Source organism: Rhinoraja longicauda, chromosome 11, assembly GCF_053455715.1.
Source record: "Rhinoraja longicauda isolate Sanriku21f chromosome 11, sRhiLon1.1, whole genome shotgun sequence".
In the NCBI taxonomy this organism is placed as follows: domain Eukaryota; kingdom Metazoa; phylum Chordata; class Chondrichthyes; order Rajiformes; family Arhynchobatidae; genus Rhinoraja; species Rhinoraja longicauda.
Window position 1 is genome coordinate 53,158,654 of NC_135963.1, and position 18,396 is coordinate 53,177,049.

The window sequence follows — 18,396 nt, forward strand, 5'->3', positions numbered from 1 at the left end:
CTAGTTGCTTTTGTACCAGCTTCGTAACAGGTCTGCTTTACAAATCTTGCCCTTTATTCTACATCTCCCCTGAGGATCTCATCTATCTTCCCCTTATTTCCTTCATCTATTTTAGTACCAATTGATCCTGTGTGTTTTTATGTTTTCTTCTCCAGTTCTTTCAATCTTTCTACTTTATGTTCATATGTGGCTTGCCGGGCCTTTTTTTGTGATGATGTCAGGGCGATCAGCTTTCCATGTATTCCTGCCTTCAGAGCATCCCACAGTATTCCAGGGTCCACATCCCCATTATCACTCTCTTCTATGTACCTTTTTATCTCTTCCCTTATCTGATCCACATTTGTCTTATTATTGAAACTACCCACATTGAGCCTTCATACAGTACTTATCTTTCTACCATTCAGGTGTACTGTCAAGCTGATTGCCCTGTGATCGGATACATCTGCCACCCCGATTTTACACTCGGTGATGCTGTGGCTTTCACCTGTATTCATTAAAAAGTAGTCAATCCTGGAGTAGACTGAATGTGGTACTGAATAGTGTGTATAGTCCTTTTCTAAAGGGTGAAGTTCTCTCCAAACACCAATTAGGCCCATTTCCTGCACTGATGTGTTAATAAACTTGGTCAGATGCATCTTGGGGTTTTTTTAGGCTTGTTGTATCCAAATTATGATTCATGACCACATTGAAGTCTCCTCCACATATCAAAATACCTTCAGCCTCTAAGGCAATAATGTCAAACAGAGTTTTGAAAATACATTTGGTACTCTCTGGGGAGGCATAGATATTGATCAGTGTCACCACTTTGTTTTCCAGCTTTCCTTTAACTAATACATACCTTCCCTCTTTGTCCCTGACTTCTTTGTGGCATTCAACTTGGACTGCATTTGTGATAAGGATAGCCACTCCCCTCTTTTGGCTAGTTTTGTGGGAACTATAAAATGCATTTCTCAAACCAAAGCGTTTTAATTTCTCACGTTCTTGTTGAGGCGGGTGGGGTTCTTGTAAAAATAATAGTTGAGCCTTTTCTTTTTTCAGTTTAGCCAGGACCTTGCACCTCTTAACTGGATTATTCATCCGTTTTACATTAAGTGACACCGATTTAATAGTATTATGACAATAGACAATAGGTGCAGGAGTAGGCCATTCGGCCCTTCGAGCCAGCACCACCATTTAATTATGTGGCATTTAATTGACCCAATCCTGTATTGCATTCATAAATCTCCAGACAACCTGGAACTGCGCAGGCCTGAACATCTGGCCAGGGTGCGCTAAATGAAGAAAATAAAGAAAAAGAGAAAACGGTTGGGTTCCACGTAAGGGCGATTCCTTGCCACCCTGAGTGCCCGTTGGCATGTAGAGGGGGAAACCTCCTCCCAGAGGGCCCCTCACCAGAGGTGAAACACTCCATTTCACGCATCCTAGTATCGTCCAACGTCATCCGATGGCACTTATTTTGTAGTCCGCACGAAGTTGTGACACAATAAAAGCCAGTTGGACGGGGTCCGCTCAGGTCCCTGTAGTCGCTCTCTTGCTCGACGCGCAGTCTCACTCCCATTTTCGCTCCTCTTCCCAACGCTCTGCCATGTCGTAGCCTGGAGAAGACGCTCCATCTCTGGGTCTGCCGGCTCCTCGGTGTCTCCACGGAGTAGCCTCTCCTCCTCAGCTCCTGCGCTGCGTCTTGCGCACTATCGTATGTGCGTGTCCCTGAGTCCCAGCGAATGCGCATCTTGTCCAGCGGGTTCTGGAAGCCTCGTGGCCACCTCTCTCCCTCAGGGCCCTCTTTATTCCCTTGTATGCCTTGCGCTTCTGGACAACCTAAGTTGCTCCACAAATTCAGACATTAAGCTGCCTTCTTTCCCTTCCGGTACGCCGTAGATGCGAATGTTATTTCGTCGAGACCGTCCTTCCAAATCGGTCAGTTTTTCTTGCACGACTTTCTGTTTTTTTCATAGATTTAATCAGCACATCTTTCATAGCCATGTTAATTGTCTCAGCCTCATCGATTCGTGCTTCTGCTTTGTTCAGTCTAGTTTCGTGGGCGTGGATTCGTGTGGAGTTAGCAGAAAGTTTTGGGTGGATTTCCTGTCTCGGATCTTTGAGTTCGGTTTTCATGTCTTCTTTCAGTCCTTCTTTAAGTTTATGTAAGTCCACTTTATGTTCGGCCCTGAAGTCGCGTATTTCCTTACCAACATTGTGGAGCACTGGGCGCATGGTTTCTGCCAAGTCATCGTTTGAACCTTGAGCTTTGTCCACCTCCGGTGAATTCTTTCTTTCTCGTCTGTCATGTTTCTTTTGACTTCAAGTTGTCGCTCCCCCACTCATTCCAGTACAGAATACTGCGATTTGTGTGGCAATTAGTGAATGAAGGGAGGCTAGTTTTAACTTGCTATCGGGAGCTCGAGATTAGGCACCCATCTGCTCGCCTCACCACCGGAAGTCAGTAGGAAAATAACTGCAGATGTTGGTACAAATCGAAGGTATCACAAAATGCTGGAGTAACTCAGCGGGTCAGGCAGCATCTCTGGAGAGAAGGAATGGGTGGCGTTTCGGATCGAGACCCTTCTTCAGACTTCAGTCTGAAGGGTCTCGACCCAAAACGTCACCCATTCCTTCTCTCCAGAGATGCTGCCTGACCTGCTGAGTTACTCCAGCATTTTGTGATACTGGAAGTCAGTAGATTGGTTACTTAAAATTGGAGAATTCAATAGATGCTTAGTCCTAGAGGAACTCAGCAGATCAGGCCGCATGTCTGGAGAAAAGGGAATAGGTGACGTTTCGGGTCACAACCCTTCTTCAGACTGAATTCAATGTTCTGCAAGTCGTTGAAGTTGGACTTTTCCATGACAGATGGGATGGTATGTAATTCAGCAACAGGAGATCTTGATGCATGCTTCCGTGATTAAAGACATTAATGTGCAAAAAACTGCTGTGAATTAATTGCACACAAATTCATTAACAAGAGAAAGAAAACAATGTAACATCATTCTGATTCTTGTGGATTTTGCTTGACTTTCTTACAAACCCTGCCTCACATTTTTTGATTTATGAAACCAAAATATTTGGCATCTTTAAACTTGTCACAAATTAAACATTAAGAGAGCACCTCGGTCTAAATGTTCCAGAATCACACCAGCTAACAAATGCTATTTTTATTTAATACATGTTTTTCCAATTCTTAGAACATAGAACGGTACAGTACAAGAGCAGGCCCTTCGGTCCACAATGTCCGTGCTGAACATAATGTCAAGGCCATCACTTATCTGCCTGCACATAATCCATATGCCTCCATTCCTTGCATATCCATGTGCCTGTCCAAAAGTCTCTTAAACACCACTGTCGTATTTATCTCCATCACCACCCCTGGCAGTGGGTTAAAGGCACTCACCCCACTCTGTGTAAAAAAAAAAAAAAAAAAACTTGCCCCACACATTGGGGTGCCAACTGTCTCACTCCGAAACACAGGACAAGGTGACGTCACCGCCCCGTGCCTCACGTGACTTCACCCAGCCAGTGGCCACGTGCTCCCGCTCCACCAATGGCGGCAGCCCGGGCCAGGAGGCGGGTTGCTACGCAACCTCCGTTAGCCCGGGCCTCCGGACCGAGACTGTCCGGAGCTAAAATGGCGGAAATCTAGAGTGTCGGGGCCTACAGTGTCGGGGCCTACAGTGTCTGGGCCTACAGTGGTGGGAGCCTACAGTGGTGGGAGCCTACAGTGGTGGGGGCCTACAGTGTCGGGGGCCTACAGTGTCTGGGCCTACAGTGTCGGGGGCCTACAGTGTCGGGGGCCTACAGTGTCAGGGGCCTAAAGTGTCAGGGGCCTACAGTGTCGGGGCCTACAGTGTCGGGGCCTACAGTGTCGGGGCCTACAGTGTCGGGGCCTACAGTGTCGGGGCCTACAGTGTCGGGGCCTAGAGTGTCGGGGCCTAGAGTGTCGGGGGCCTAGGGTGTCGGGGGCCTAGGGTGTCGGGGGCCTAGGGTGTCGGGGGCCTAGGGTGTCGGGGGCCTACGGTGTCGGGGGCCTACAGCGTCGAGGGCCTACAGGGCCGGGGCCTACAGTGCCCCCCGGGCCTAGTACGGGACAAGGGCGGTCCCGTACGGGGCAAACCAATATAGCCGAAAATACGGGATGTCCCGGCTAATATGGGACAGTGGACAACCCTACCCACACATCTCCATTAAAATTTCAACCCCCACCCCCCCTCCTTTAAAGCTATGCCCCTTGTATTTGGTATTCCCACCCTGGGGAAAAAAGCTTATGATTATCTACATTATCAGTGCCTCTCCGTCCAATCTCTCCCTTTAGGTCATATCCTGTAATCCAGGCATCGTTTCTGGTGAACGTCCTCCACATCCTTCCTGTAATGGGGCAAGCAGAGCACGCAATACTCCAAATGTGACCTGACCAGGGTCCTGTAGAGCTGCAATATGACTTCTTGACTCTTACGCTCAATGACCCAATGAAGGCAAGCATACCACATACCTTCTTTACCACTCTATCTGCATGCTACTTTCAGGGAGTTAGGGACCTAAAGTCATGAAGCCATGACATTATTTTCAAGTTTTATGTTCCAGGATCAGGTCCAATTGATTAGAAACACAGGAAATAGGTGCAGGAGGAGCCCATTTGGCCCTTCGAGCCAGCACTGCCATTCATTGTGATCATGACTGATCATCCACAATCAGTAACCCGTGCCTGCCTTCTCCCCATATCCCTTGATTCCACTAGCCCCAAGAATTCCATTTGACTCTCTTTTAAATTCATCCAGTGAATTGGCCTCCACTGCCTTCTGTGGCAGAGAATTCCACAGATTTACAACTCCCTGGGTGAAAACATTTTTTCTCATCTCAGTTTTAAATAGCCTCCCCTTCATTCTTAGACTGTGGCCCCTGGTTCTGGACTCCCCCAACATTGGGAAAATATTTCTTGCATCTAGCTTGTCCAGTCCTTTTATAATTTTATATGTTTCTATAAGACCCCCTCTCATCCTTCTAAATTCCAGTGAATACAAGCCCAGTCTTTGCAATCTTTCCTCATATGACAGCCCCGCCATCCCAGGGATTAACCTCGAGAACCTATGTTGCACTCCCTCAATAGCAAGGATGTCCTTCCTCAAATTAGAAAAAGATTCCACTGAGATCTTTTATTTTGGCCACTTTGCCCCATCTTGCTTTCTTACTCACCTTAGCATTGGAGCCTTGAAGGACAACTGGCTGATGGGTGAAATCATTTCCTCCACACTCTCCCTGAAAGTGGCAATGCAGGTAGCTAGAGTGGTAGAGAAGGCATATGATATGCCTGCCTCAATTAGTCAGGATTTGAGAATAAGAGTCAAGAAGTCATGATGCAGCTTTGTAAGACTTTGGCCTGGCCACATTTGGAGTATTGCGTGCAGTTCTGGTCATCCCATTATAAGAACCATGGCTTGGAACGGGTGCAACGAAGGTTTAACAGAATGCTTCCTGGATTACAGAGTATTAGATACAAGGAGAGGTTGGATAGACTTTGATTGTTTTCTCTGGATAGACTTTAGTTTCGTTTAGATTTAGAGATATGGCGTGGAAACAGGCCCTTCGGCCCACCGGGTCCGCGCCGACCAGCGATCCCCGCACATTAACACTATCCTACACACACTCGGGACAATTTACACATACACCAAGCCAATTAACCTACTTACCTGTACGTCTTTGGAGTGTGGGAGGAAACCGAAGATCTCGGAGAAAACCCCCGCAGGTCACGGGGAGAACGTACAAACTCCGTACAGACAACACCCGTAGTCAGGATCGAACCCAGGTCTCCGGCGCTGCATTCGCTGTAAGGCAGCAACTCTACCACTGCGCCACCGACTTGAGGTTGGGGGGGTGACCGGATAAAAATACGTAAAACTATGAGAGGCCTCGATAGGGTAGACAGTCAGAATCTTTTTCCCAGAGTGGAAATTTCAAAGACCATGAGCATAGCTTAAAGGTGAAAGGGGCAAAGTTTAAGGGCAATGTGGGGGGCAAGTCTTTCTTTACACAGAGGGTGGTGGGTGCCTGGAACGCGCTGCCAGGGATGGTGGTGGAGGCAGATACGATCGTGGCGTTTAAGAGGCTTATAGATAGGCACATGGGTATGCAGGGATTGGAGGTATATGGAGCACATGCAGGCAGAGGACTTTAGCTCAACTTGGCATCATGTTTGGCACAGAGATTGTGGGTCGAAGGGCCTGTACCTGTCCTGTACAGTTCTACGTACTAACAGCTCATGTCTGGAGTTCTTCCTGAAATTGGCAACACGAGTAGCTAGAGGGGTGGGAAGGCATATGGTAAGCCTGCCTCAATTAGCCAGGGAGTAGTCGAGAATAAGGGTCAAGAAGTCATGATGTAGCTTTGTAAGACTTTGGTTAGGCTGCATTAGGAGTATTGCATCCAGTTCTGCTCATCCCATTCTAAGAACAATGTGGACTAATTCCAACTAATTGATCATGCTCTTCCTCTCTTCGCTGAATTTGTTGGGCTCATTACCACCTCAGAATCCACAAAATTGTGAAAGGAAGTCACCTCCATTCCAAGACACTGCCCAAGGCAATTTGCTTATCATGACCTCAAACCCTGATGGACAATAGCCCTTCCAAGTTGAATTTTATAACTGGAGACATGTGTTACTTCCTAGTTATTTTCTATGTTATGACATTTAGTATGACTGCAACATAAACCCTTTAGATTAGATTTTGTTTTAAATTAAGTTTAGCTTTACGTTTAGTTTTATTATTGTCACGTGCAGTGAAAAGCTTTGTTTTGAATGCTTTGTTCCCAATTCGATCAGATGATACTGTCAATAAATCCAATCGAGTTAAACTCAAGTACAATAGATAGAACAAAGGGGAAGATACAGAGTGCAGAATATAATTCTCAGCATTGTAGCGCACCAGTTCAATAGACAAAGTCTAATGTCCGACAATTAATCAGTAAGACTCCAAACAAAAGAAAATAAGGAGATAAAAAGTATTGCAGGTGCCAGTTTGTACAAAATGACACAAAGTTCTGGAATAACCCAGCTTTTCAGGCAGGATCTCAGGAACGTGAACAGGTGCCATTTCGGGACAGGATCCTTCTTCAGACTGTGAAATATTGCCCCTCATCAACTGATATTTTATCAGCAGCTAAGTGTCAATTATTCTTCACCATTGCACTATTTCTTTGGAGGAAACTGCATTAATTCACAAATGTTTAGTTTATGACATTTACTCCACAATTGCCATGTACGTAGATATCTTTCTGACTGAAAGACCGAGGAAGTGTCCCGACCCCAAACGTTGCCTATTCATGTTCGCTGCCTGACCAACTGAATTACTCCTGCACTTTGTGTCTCAAAATAAAATATTGTTATGTAAATCAACCTACAACTAGAGAACAGGATGGATATAAGGTCACTAATGAGAATTACTTGAGGGTAAAGCTGGGCGTAATTCACCTGATTACGGGATTGTAGTTGTGTGTTTTTTTCCTGATAGTGTCACCTGCATAATTATCTTCATTGTTGTTCTCTCTGTCCGCTTCACAAATCTGAATAAGACTTGTTTGTCTTTATTTTCACCAGGATCACCAAACCATCTTGAGAGCATGGGCTGTCAAAGACTTTGCGCCAAAGTGTCCCCTTTATGTACAGATATTGAAGCCAGAGAATAAATTCCATGTCAAGTTTGCAGGTAAATTATTGAACAATAATGGCTGTGAATTGAATAATGTTGTCCATTGTGGTGGGGGTGGGGGTGGGGGAACGCCCCTCACCTGTATCCACCTATCACTCGCCAGGCTTAGTCCCACCCCCACCTCTCTTCCAGCCTCCTCCCCCTCTACCTCAATCTGTCTGAAGAAGGTACCCGACCCAAAATGTCACCTAACCAGAGATGCTGCCTGACCTGCTGAGTTACTCCAGCAGTTTGTGTCTTTTTTTAAAATCAGCATCTGCAGGTTCTTGATTCTACATCTTCAATCCTATCAAAAACCTCCTGAAATAACACTGAAAAAGAAATGTCTTGACCTGAAACGTTGCCTATTCAGAGATGCGGCCTGATCCGCTGAGTTATTTCAGCACTCTGTACCTTTTTGCCGATCATCTTTGTTTAGTTCGTATTACGAGTACACATTAGAAGGATGAGAGGAGATCTTATCGAAACGTATAAGATTATTAAGGGGATGGACACGTTAGAGGCAGGAAACATGTTCCCAATGTTGGGGGAGTCCAGAACAAGGGGCCACAGTTTAAGAATAAGGGGTAGGCCATTTAGAACTGAGATGAGGAAAAACTTTTTCAGTCAGAGAGTTGTGAATCTGTGGAATTCTCTGCCTCAGAAGACAGTGGAGGCCAATTCTCTGAATGCATTCAAGAGAGAGAGCTGGATAGAGCTCTTAAGGATAGCGGAGTCAGGGGGTATGGGGAGAAGGCAGGAACGGGGTACTGATTGAGAATGATCAGCCATGATCACATTGAATGGCGGTGCTGGCTCGAAGGGCCGAATGGCCTCCTCCTGCACCTATTGTCTATTGTCTATATTCAGATGAAAAACATTTATGTGAAAAGATAATGCAGTCAAAATCAGGAGGGTATGATAACATCAAGAAAGTATTAGAACATTAGAGCACTGTTACAGGCTAATGGACAATCTCTATCAGCAATCAGTGTCCAATAACAGTGGAACAACAAAACAAGTTCCACTCTACCATGTCATAGAGTCATAGAGTGACACAGTGTGGAAACAGGCCCTTTGGTACAACTTGCCCACACCGGCCAACATGACCCAGCTACACTAGTCCCACCTGCCTGCATTTGGTCCATATCACTCCAAACCTGTCCTATCCATGTACCTGTCTAACTGTTTCTTAAATGTTTGGATAGTCCCAGCCTCAACTACCTCCTCTGGCAGCTTGTTCCATACACCCACCACCCTTTGTGTGAAAAAGTTACCCCTCAGATTCCTATTAAATCTTTCCCCTTCACCTTGAACCTATGTCCTCTGGTCCTCGATTCCCCTACTCTGGGCAAGAGACTGTGCATCTACCCGATTTATTCCTCTCATGATTTTATACACCTCTATAAGATCTCCCCTCATCCTCCTGCGCTCCAAGGAATAGAGACCCAGCCTACTCAACCTCTCCCTATAGCTCAGACCCTCCAGTCCTGGCAACATCCTCGTAAATCTTCTCTGAACCCTTTCAAGCTTGACAATATCCTCGTCAGAACTGAACACCATGTGTAAATCCGTAATTAATTTTCCTGTTGTGCTTGGATGCCACGAGGGAACGCAAGATAATATTACATTTCTGTCTGGTAAATATCCAAAGTTCACCTACAACAGCGGTGATCCATTTCGATATAATTAAAATTTGTATTTTGTAATATTACTAAAAAAAACACCTCCTTACCGATTGTGTTAACAATAGACAATAGGTGCAGGAGGAGGCCACTCGGCCCTTCGAGCCAGCATTCAATGTGATCATGGCTGATCATTCTCAATCAGTACCCCACTAATTAACTGCTGCACATGGTCCATATTCCCCCATTCCCCACAACTTCTGCTGATCTAAAAGCTCTTTGAATGGCACTATTGTATCTGCCTTCAACGACTACCCTTGGCAGCACGTTCCAGGCAGCCACCACTCATGGTGTTAAAATAACTTGCCCCACACATCTCCTCTAAACATTTCCCCCTCTCACCTTGAAGCTGTGCCCTCCAAGATTTGAAATTTCTAACCCAGGAATAAGGTTCTGATCTTTGACTCTCATCATTTTAGACAAGATGGATATTTATCCCAGAGTCCAACCCATAGCATTTTTCACCTCTGACTCAGACACCACACATTTACTTCTCACTAAGATGTCCGTACAAAACCTACACTGATATTCCACCCACGATCGACACTAAAGTGCTGGAGTTACTCAGCAGGCCAGGCAGCATCTCTGGAGAAAAGGAGTAGGTGACGTTTTGGCTCATGGATGGTCTGAAGAAGGATTCCAACCCGAAACATCACCAATTCCTTTTCTCCAGAGATGCTGCCTGACCCACTGAGTTACTCCAGCACTTTTTGCCTATCTTCGGTACAAACCAGCATCTGCAGTTCCCTCCTCCACCACTGATATTCCCCCATTCTATGGGGAAACTGCCACTTTGTCAGATATGCCAACTCGGGGGAAAAGAAGGTCCTGTCTGATGTCTCAGTTAATAAAAGAAAATCCCCTCAAACCGTTTTAACTTCACCAGCCAATCTACGGGGTGATCGTGGCCGGCATGGACTCGGTGAACTAAAGGGCCTGTTTCCGCGCTGTATCTCTAAAGTCAAAAGTAAAGTCTAAAGCCTCTCCTCACATTAATGCCCCCTAACACAGGCAGTGTTCCAGTAAACCTCTCTTGCCTTCACATCGTCATGGACAACCAGAATTGCACATAATGCACAATACACCAGCCACACCAAATGACCTAACCAAGGATGCTGCCTGACCTGCTGAGTTACTCCAACATTTTGTGAATAAGGTCCAGTAAAGGTTCAGTAAACTTCTCTACATCGGCGAGACCAAGCGCGGGCTCGGCGATCGTTTCGCTGAACACCACCGCTCAGTCCGTCTTAACCTTCCTGATCTCCCGGTGGCTCAGCACTTCAACTCCCCCTCCCATTCCAAATCTGACCTTTCTATCCTGGGCCTCCTCCATTGTCAGAGTGAGGTCCAGTGCAAATTGGAGGAACAGCACCTCATATTTCGCTTGGGTAGTTTACACCCCAGCGGTATGAACATTGACTTCTCTAACTTCAGATAGTCCCTGCTTTCCCTCTCTATCCCCTCCCCCCAGTTCTCCCACTAGTCTTCCTGTCTCCGACTACATTCTATCTTGGTCCCTCCCCCTCCCCTGATATCAGTCTGAAGAAGGGTCTCGACCCGAAACGTCACCCATTCCTTCTCTCCCGAGATGCTGCCTGACCCGCTGAGTTACTCCAGCAATTTGTGTCTACCTGCGATTTTAACCAGCATCTGAAGTTTTTTTTCTACGCTGGGTTCAGTAAACATGCGCTAAGTAAATGGCATTCACCTGAGTTGCTAGAGGTTGTTGAATTTGACATTGTGTCACACAGGCTGAGTTTGACTGGGCGTAAGATCATGTGCTGCTCATCGAGCTTACGTTGGGCCTCATTGGAACAGCTGACAAACCATGGAGAAATCTGTAGAACCAATGAACAGCAGATGCTGGTTAACAAAAAAAGTCACAAAGTGCTGGAGTAACTCGGGAGGTCAGGCAGCATCTCTGGAGAACATGGAAAGGTTGGGACCCTTCTTCAAAGTAGAGCGTGGGAGAGAAGGGGTAGGAAGTTTAAATATACCATTGACCTTAGAGTGGGATGGAGAATTACAGTGAATGGGAGTTGGAGGCTCATGGCTGCCTCTGTGTAATGAATGAAGGTGCTGGGCTGAAAGGTCACTTCAACTCCCCCTCCCATTCCCAGTCTGACCTTTCTGTCATGGGCCTCCTCCAGTGCCATAGTGAGGCCCACCGGAAATTGGAGGAACAGCACCTCATATTTCGCCTGGGCAGTTTGCAGCCCAGTGGTATGAACATCGACTTCTCCAACTTTAGATAGTTCCTCTGTCCCTCTCTTCCCCTCCTCCTTCCCAGATCTCCCTCTATCTTCCTGTCTCCACCTATATCCTTCCTTTGTCCCGCCCCCTGACATCAGTCTGAAGAAGGGTCTCGACCCGAAACGTCACCCATTCCTTCTCTCCCAAGATGCTGCCTGACCCGCTGAGTTACTCCAGCATTTTGTGAATAAATACCAAGTCTACATACTGTCTCTCCACAGAAGGAGAGTCAAGAGTGTTTTATTGTCGTATGTCCTAAAAGAGAACAGTGAAAGTTTTAGGAAAAAAACTGCAGATGCTGGTTTAAACTGAAGATAAACACAAAATGTTGGAGAAACCCAACAGGACAGGCAGGAATGGGTGACTTTTCGGGTCAAAACCCTTCTTCAGAAAGATCTGAAGAAGGGTCTCGACCCGAAACTTCACCCATTCCTTCTACCCAGAGACGCTGCCTGTCCCGCTGAGTTACTCCATCATTTTGTGTCTATCTACAGTGAAATTCTTACTTGCAGCAGCACAACAGATATGTAAAATTATGAACACTCTACACTAGATTGGATGGGATTCAAGTGAATGACTTGAGGGCGGCACATTGGCACAGCGGTAGAGTTGCTGCGTTGCAGAGCTAGCAGCGCCGGAGACCCGGGTTCAATCCCGACTATGGGTGCTGTCTGTACGGAGTTTGTACGTTCTCCCCGTGACCTGCGTGGGTTTTCCCCGAGATCTTCGGCTTCCTCCCACACTCCAAAGACGTACGGGGTTGTAGGTTAATTGGCTTGATATAATTATAAATCGACCCTAGTGTGTGTGGGGGATAGCATTACTGAGCAGGGATCGCTAGTTGGTGCGGACTCAGCGGGCCGAAGGGCCTGTTTCTGCACTGTATCTCTAAACTAAGCTAAACTAAGACTCGTTAATCCATCATTCGCACGACATTTTCCACAGGTTATCACCATGGCAATCATGCCTCTCCTCTCCCCCCCCCCCCCTTCCCCAATCCCATTTACTCTACAAATTGAAACCAACCTTATTTTGCCTGTTTTTCTGTTTTCATAAAGTGTTTTTGACCTGAAATGTTAGCTGTTTCACCACAGAGGCAGTAAACCGCTTAGATTGTTGTCTGCTATTCAAAGTGTCAATAGGTTTGACAGAAGGTTAATGCTCTAGAAAAGACAGTGATAAATTCCACTTACAAATCCCCACTTTTTTTAACATGTATGGCAGATGTTCACAGCTCTTGTTTTAACTCGGGTAAGGAGCTGAGATATTAACTCATCCATTGCTGTGTCCCAGAGTTACAGCAAGGCAGCAGGATACTTGGCCCATCTCGCCCATTGGAGAAGTGGCTTTGCTGTTTTATCTGCTGGGCCCTCGTTAATGAACCTCAGTCCATTTAAAGTCTATAGAGTATGGGAAATGTTTCTAAAGTTGCTCCCAGGATTCCGTCCGCGGGCAGAAGGAGTCCCGGGATGTGGCACAGAGCCGGCACCCGCCCAGGAGTGGCTGGACGACGGAAGACCCGGTGGGCCGTGGCCTGTACGAGAGGCTCAGAAGCCACCGAGCTCGGCCCCGGAGACCGGAGAGCCGAGGAGGAGGGAGCCGCTGGTGATGGCAGCCAAGAGGAGTGGGCCGGTGGGGAGAGGGTCCGGGGTATTGCCTCTGCTGCAGGAGGCGCCTCCGGGACACAGAGTTGGCCGGGCGAGGAGAGGGATGTTGGTTCATGGGCTGAGCTGGTCAAGGGTGACGAAGGAGGCCCTGCAGCAGCCTGGGGCCTACCTGGGCCTACTTGGACCGGGAGCTGCTCCAGGACATCAAGTGCGTGGACTGGAATTTGGACTTTTTGTAAATAGCACCAAAATATGGCGACTCGTGCAAGTGTGGGCAATGCCAAGAGAATTTCACCCTGCAGTGCACCCATGATAATAAAGCACCATTCAGTCATTCATAAGTAAGTCAACTCTTGGCCATTCCCAACTCTCACAACAGTACAGTGTTCTGTGGGGCTGACTTAGGAGTTGATGCATCTGCCTCTTTTGGACTCTGTCTCATGGGGTCATACAACACTTGGGCACAGTGGTGCAGCTGATAGAGCTGCTGCCTCACAGCACCAGAGACCCGGGTTCCACCCTGACCACGAGTGCTGTCTGTGTGGAGTTTGTATGTTCTCCCTGTGTCTGAGTGGGTTTCATATCATATCATATCATATCATATATATACAGCCGGAAACAGGCCTTTTCGGCCCACCAAGTCCGTGCCGCCCAGCGATCCCTGTACATTAACACTATCCTACACCCACTAGGGACAATTTTTACATTTACCCAGCCAATTAACCTACATACCTGTACGTCTTTGGAGTGTGGGAGGAAACCGAAGATCTCGGAGAAAACCCACGCAGGTCACGGGGGGAACGTACAAACTCCTTACAGTGCAGCACCCGTAGTCAGGATCGAACCTGAGTCTCCGGCGCTGCATTCGCTGTAAAGCAGCAACTCTACCGCTGCGCTACCGTGCCGCCGGGTGCTCTGGTTTCCTCGCCCATCCCAAAGACGTGCAGGTTTGTAGGTTAGTTGGCCCTCTGCATGTAGCCCCTGGTTTGTAGGGAGTGGATGAGAAAGTGGGATAACATTGAACTATTGGTCATTTGGGTGGTCGATGGTTGGAATGGACTTGGTGAGGCAAAGGGCCTGGTCCCATACTGTCTCCTTCAATCAAACAACATGGAAACTGGTGGTCTGCCCCGTTGTACAAACCGCACGCAGCACTGGGGACTGGGATTGACCGCGGTCACTGCAGCTGAGAGGCAGGAGCTCTACCAGCTGTGCCACTGTGCCACGCTTCAAACTAGCTGGGACCCCAGAGTAGACCAGGACAAAAATCGCAACCAACGAATAAAAACCTTGTATTATCACTTTGAGTTTTCCTGCTCCCTGAGAGATTGCATTCAGCTGCCCGTTCACTTTTTAGTTTAGTTTTAGTTTAGACTAGACCAAGAGGACCCGCTGGGCCAAAACCTCTCCTGTGTTGGTGCAGCACCCATTCCTCCCCCCTTCCCCCCTTCCCCCCTTCCCCCCTTCCCCCCTTCCCCCCTTCCCCCCTTCCCCCCTTCCCCCCTTCCCCCCTTCCCCCCTCCCCCCCTCCCCCCTCTCCCACCCCCTCCCTCCCCCTCCCCCCTCCCCCCTCTCCCCCTCCCCCTCTCTACCCTCCTCCTCCCCTCCCCCTCCACTCCATCCCCATTAACACCCCCCTCCCTCCCTCCTCCTCCCCTCTCCCCCTCTTCCCTCCCCCTCCCCTCCCCCCCTCCACTCCATCCCCCTCAACCCCCTCTCCCCCCCTCCCCCTCTCCCCCTCCCCCCATCCCCCTCTCCCCCTCTCCCCCCTCCCCCTCCACTCCATCCCCATCAACCCCCCCTCCCTCCCTAGGAGATAGATTTAAACTTTAAAATGTGAATAACTTAAAAAATATAACACCGATTTCAATGAAACCTCTTCCATTGTCACCATGGTGAGTAAGGTGGGCCTAAAATTGTTACGCTATCGTGTACCATTTTGGCTGTAGTTCAGAAACAAACAAACAAACAAACGAGAGTTTTAGTATATAGATTGAGAGATACAGCATGGAAACGGGTCCTTTAGCTCATTGAGTCCTCGCCGACCAACAATCACCGGTACTCTAGTTCTATGTCCTACACACTGGGAGGCCAATTAACCTGCAAACCCACACGTCTTTGGAAAGTGTCAAAGTATTACAAGAAGTATGATTACAACAACTCATCCACTCTGTCTCTGCCAACAGAGGTTAAAATCGCACCACACGCACGATATACCTTGAGGTATGTGACTGCCTAAATGTGAAAACATTTAGCTGGTGGATGTTGGACAGGGTTGGATAAAGCAGGGGGAGACTAGGACCAGAGGGCACAGCTTCAGAATAAAAGGACGTACCTTTAGAAAGGAGATGAGGAGGAATTTCTTTAGCTGTAGGGTAGAATTCGTTGGCACAGACGACGGTGGAGGCCAGGTCATGAGGTATTTTAAAGTGGAGATTGATGGGCTCTTGATTAGCAAGGGAGAAGGCAGGAGAATGGGGTGGATAAGGAAAAATAGACCGGCCATGATTGAATGGCTCAACAGACTCGATGGGCTGAGTGGTCTAATTCTGCTCGCACGTCTTCAGGACTCTCGTTCCAAATTTCGTGCTTCAGCACAATTCACAAGGATTGGCTCAATACCTCTTCATGCAACATCCTAAATCATAAATGAACGAAATGAGAGAATGAAATTCGTACTTGGAGCAGCGCAACAGAGATGTAAATGTGCTGCTCTGTAAAACCTGTAATGAACGAAACAAAAAAGTTCAGTGTACCTCGATTAAAACAACAGACAAATGAATAAACAATAACAGCGCAGTGTTTTTGCTGAGGTGTGAGAATGTGCATTAATGAATAAATTATAGTCAGTTGCCTATTATGTCAGTCGATAAATTCGTACAATTCTCGTTGCACCGTTTAATTTTTTCATGTATTTTTATTTAGATCATGTTGTGTGTGAAGAGGAATTCAAATATGCCATGCTGGCGTTAAACTGCATCTGCCCAGCTACGTCCACACTGATCACGCTCCTCGTACACACTTCCAGGAGCCAGTAAGTGCTTTTTCTTTGCATGAAATATTAGCTTTCTTTCCTGAAATACTGAGTGATTTTGACCAGACCCCCCGAGCACACTGTATCAGTCCATTTATACTCCCACATCTGGATGGATGCAAAAAACTGGAGTCAAGTCAAGTCAATTTTATTTGTATAGCACATTTAAAAACAACCCATGTTGACCAAAGTGCTGTATATCAGTTCAGGTACTAAGAACGAACATACAATGGCACACAAACATAACAGCACATACATAAACAGTTCACAGCGCCCCCTCAGAGGGCCTCAAACGCTAGGGAGTAGAAATAGGTTTTGAGCCTGGACTTAAAGGAGTCGATGGAGGGGGCAGTTCTGATGGGGAGAGGGATGCTGTTCCACAGTCTAGGAGCTGCAACCGCAAAAGCGCGGTCACCCCTGAGTTTAAGCCTAGACCGCGGGACAGTCAGTAGCCCCAAGTCGGACGACCTGAGGGACCTGGAGATAGAGTGGTGGGTTAGAAGATTTTTGATATGGGGGGGGTGGGGGGGGGGCAAGCCCGTTTAGGGCTTTATATGTGAATAGGAGGAGTCAGGCGCCATCTCTGGAGAAAAGCAATAGGTACCGTTTCGAATCTAAACCCTTCCTGCAGAGAGTTGGGGGAAAGTGAATACACCAGGATGTGGATATGGGTGACACAGTAGTGCAGCGGGTAGAGCTGCTGCCTTACAGCGCCAGAGACCCAGGTTCCATCCTGACCACGGGCGCTGTCTGCACGGAGTTTGTACGTTCTCCCCGTGAGTGTACAGGTTTTCTCCGGGAGCTCCGGTTTCCTCCCACATTCCAAAGATGTACAGGTTTGTAGGTTACATTGTAGGTCCACCACAGACGAGCATAACCTCACAGATCATTTCAGATTTCATCACTTCTGGCTGTCTGCCTTCCACAGCCTCCAACCTTACCGTTTCCCAGCCCCGCACAGCCTGTCTTTACCTTCTCCCCAAAATCCACAAACACAACTGCCCTGGCAGACCCATTGTTTCTGCCTGCTCCTGCCCCACTGAAATGATTTCCATGTACCTCGACTCCATCCTATCCCCCCTGGTCCAATCTCTCCCAACCTATGCCCAAGATGCCTCACACATCCTTCATCTCTTTAATGACTTCCACTTTCCGAGCCTCCACTCTCTCATCTTTACTGTGGACGTTCAGTCACTCTACAACTCCATCCCCCACCAGGAAGGCCTGAACGCCCTCCGTTTCTTCCTCGACCGCAGAACCATCCAATTTCCCTCTACTAACACTCTACTCTACCTGGCAGAGCTGGTCCTTACCCACAACAACTTCACCATCGACTCCTCCCACTTCCTCCAAGTCCAAGGCGTAGCTATGGGCACCTGCATGGGCTTCAGCTATGCCTGCCTCTTTGTCGGATACATTCACTGGACCTATCCACGAACTCTATCTCCATTACATTGACGACTGCATCCTGCACCCATGCAGAACTCATGGACTTCATCAACTTCACCACCAATTTCCATCCTGCACTCAAATTTACTTGGACCACACCTTTCCTGATCTCACAGTCTCCATCACAGGAAATAGACTATCGATTGACATCTATTACATACCCACTGACTCCCACAACTATCAAGAACTACACTTCTTCCCACCCTGCTTACTGCAATGATTCTATCCCCTACTCCCAATTCCTCCATCTACGCCGCATCTGCGCCCCAGATGAGGTGTTCCATACCAGGATATCCGAGATGTCCTCACTCTTTAGGGAACGGGGGTTCCCCTCTCCCATCATAGATGAGGCCCTCACTCGTGCCTCCTCGGTACCCCTTGCTCCGCCCTTGCTCCCCCTCCCCCTAGTTGCAACAGAGACAGAGCCTCCCTAGTCCTTACCTTCCACCCCCTCTGCCGTCGCATACCACACATGATCCTCTGATATTTTCACCACCTCCAACGGCATCCCAACACTAGTCACATCTTCCCATCTCCACCCCTTTCCGCCTTCCGCAGAGACTGTTCCCTCTGCAACTCCCTGGTTAACTCATCCCTTCTCATCCAAACCCCAGGTACCTTCCCCTGCAACCGCAGAAGATGCAACACATGTCCCTATATCTCCTCCCTTGACTCTGTCCATGGATCCAGACAGT

General features: G+C 47.8%; 1 protein-coding gene across 1 annotated transcript in view; it reads left to right on the forward strand.

Moving 5' to 3' along the window:
* LOC144597930 (potassium channel subfamily T member 2-like) overlaps window positions 1–18,396 on the forward strand; it is a 475,868-nt gene that overhangs the window by 234,334 nt on the left and 223,138 nt on the right. Inside the window, exons 14-15 of the mRNA XM_078407745.1 lie at window positions 7,583–7,691; window positions 16,144–16,252. Coding sequence (XP_078263871.1) covers window positions 7,583–7,691; window positions 16,144–16,252 — 218 coding nt within the window. The remainder of the gene's footprint in view (window positions 1–7,582; window positions 7,692–16,143; window positions 16,253–18,396) is intronic.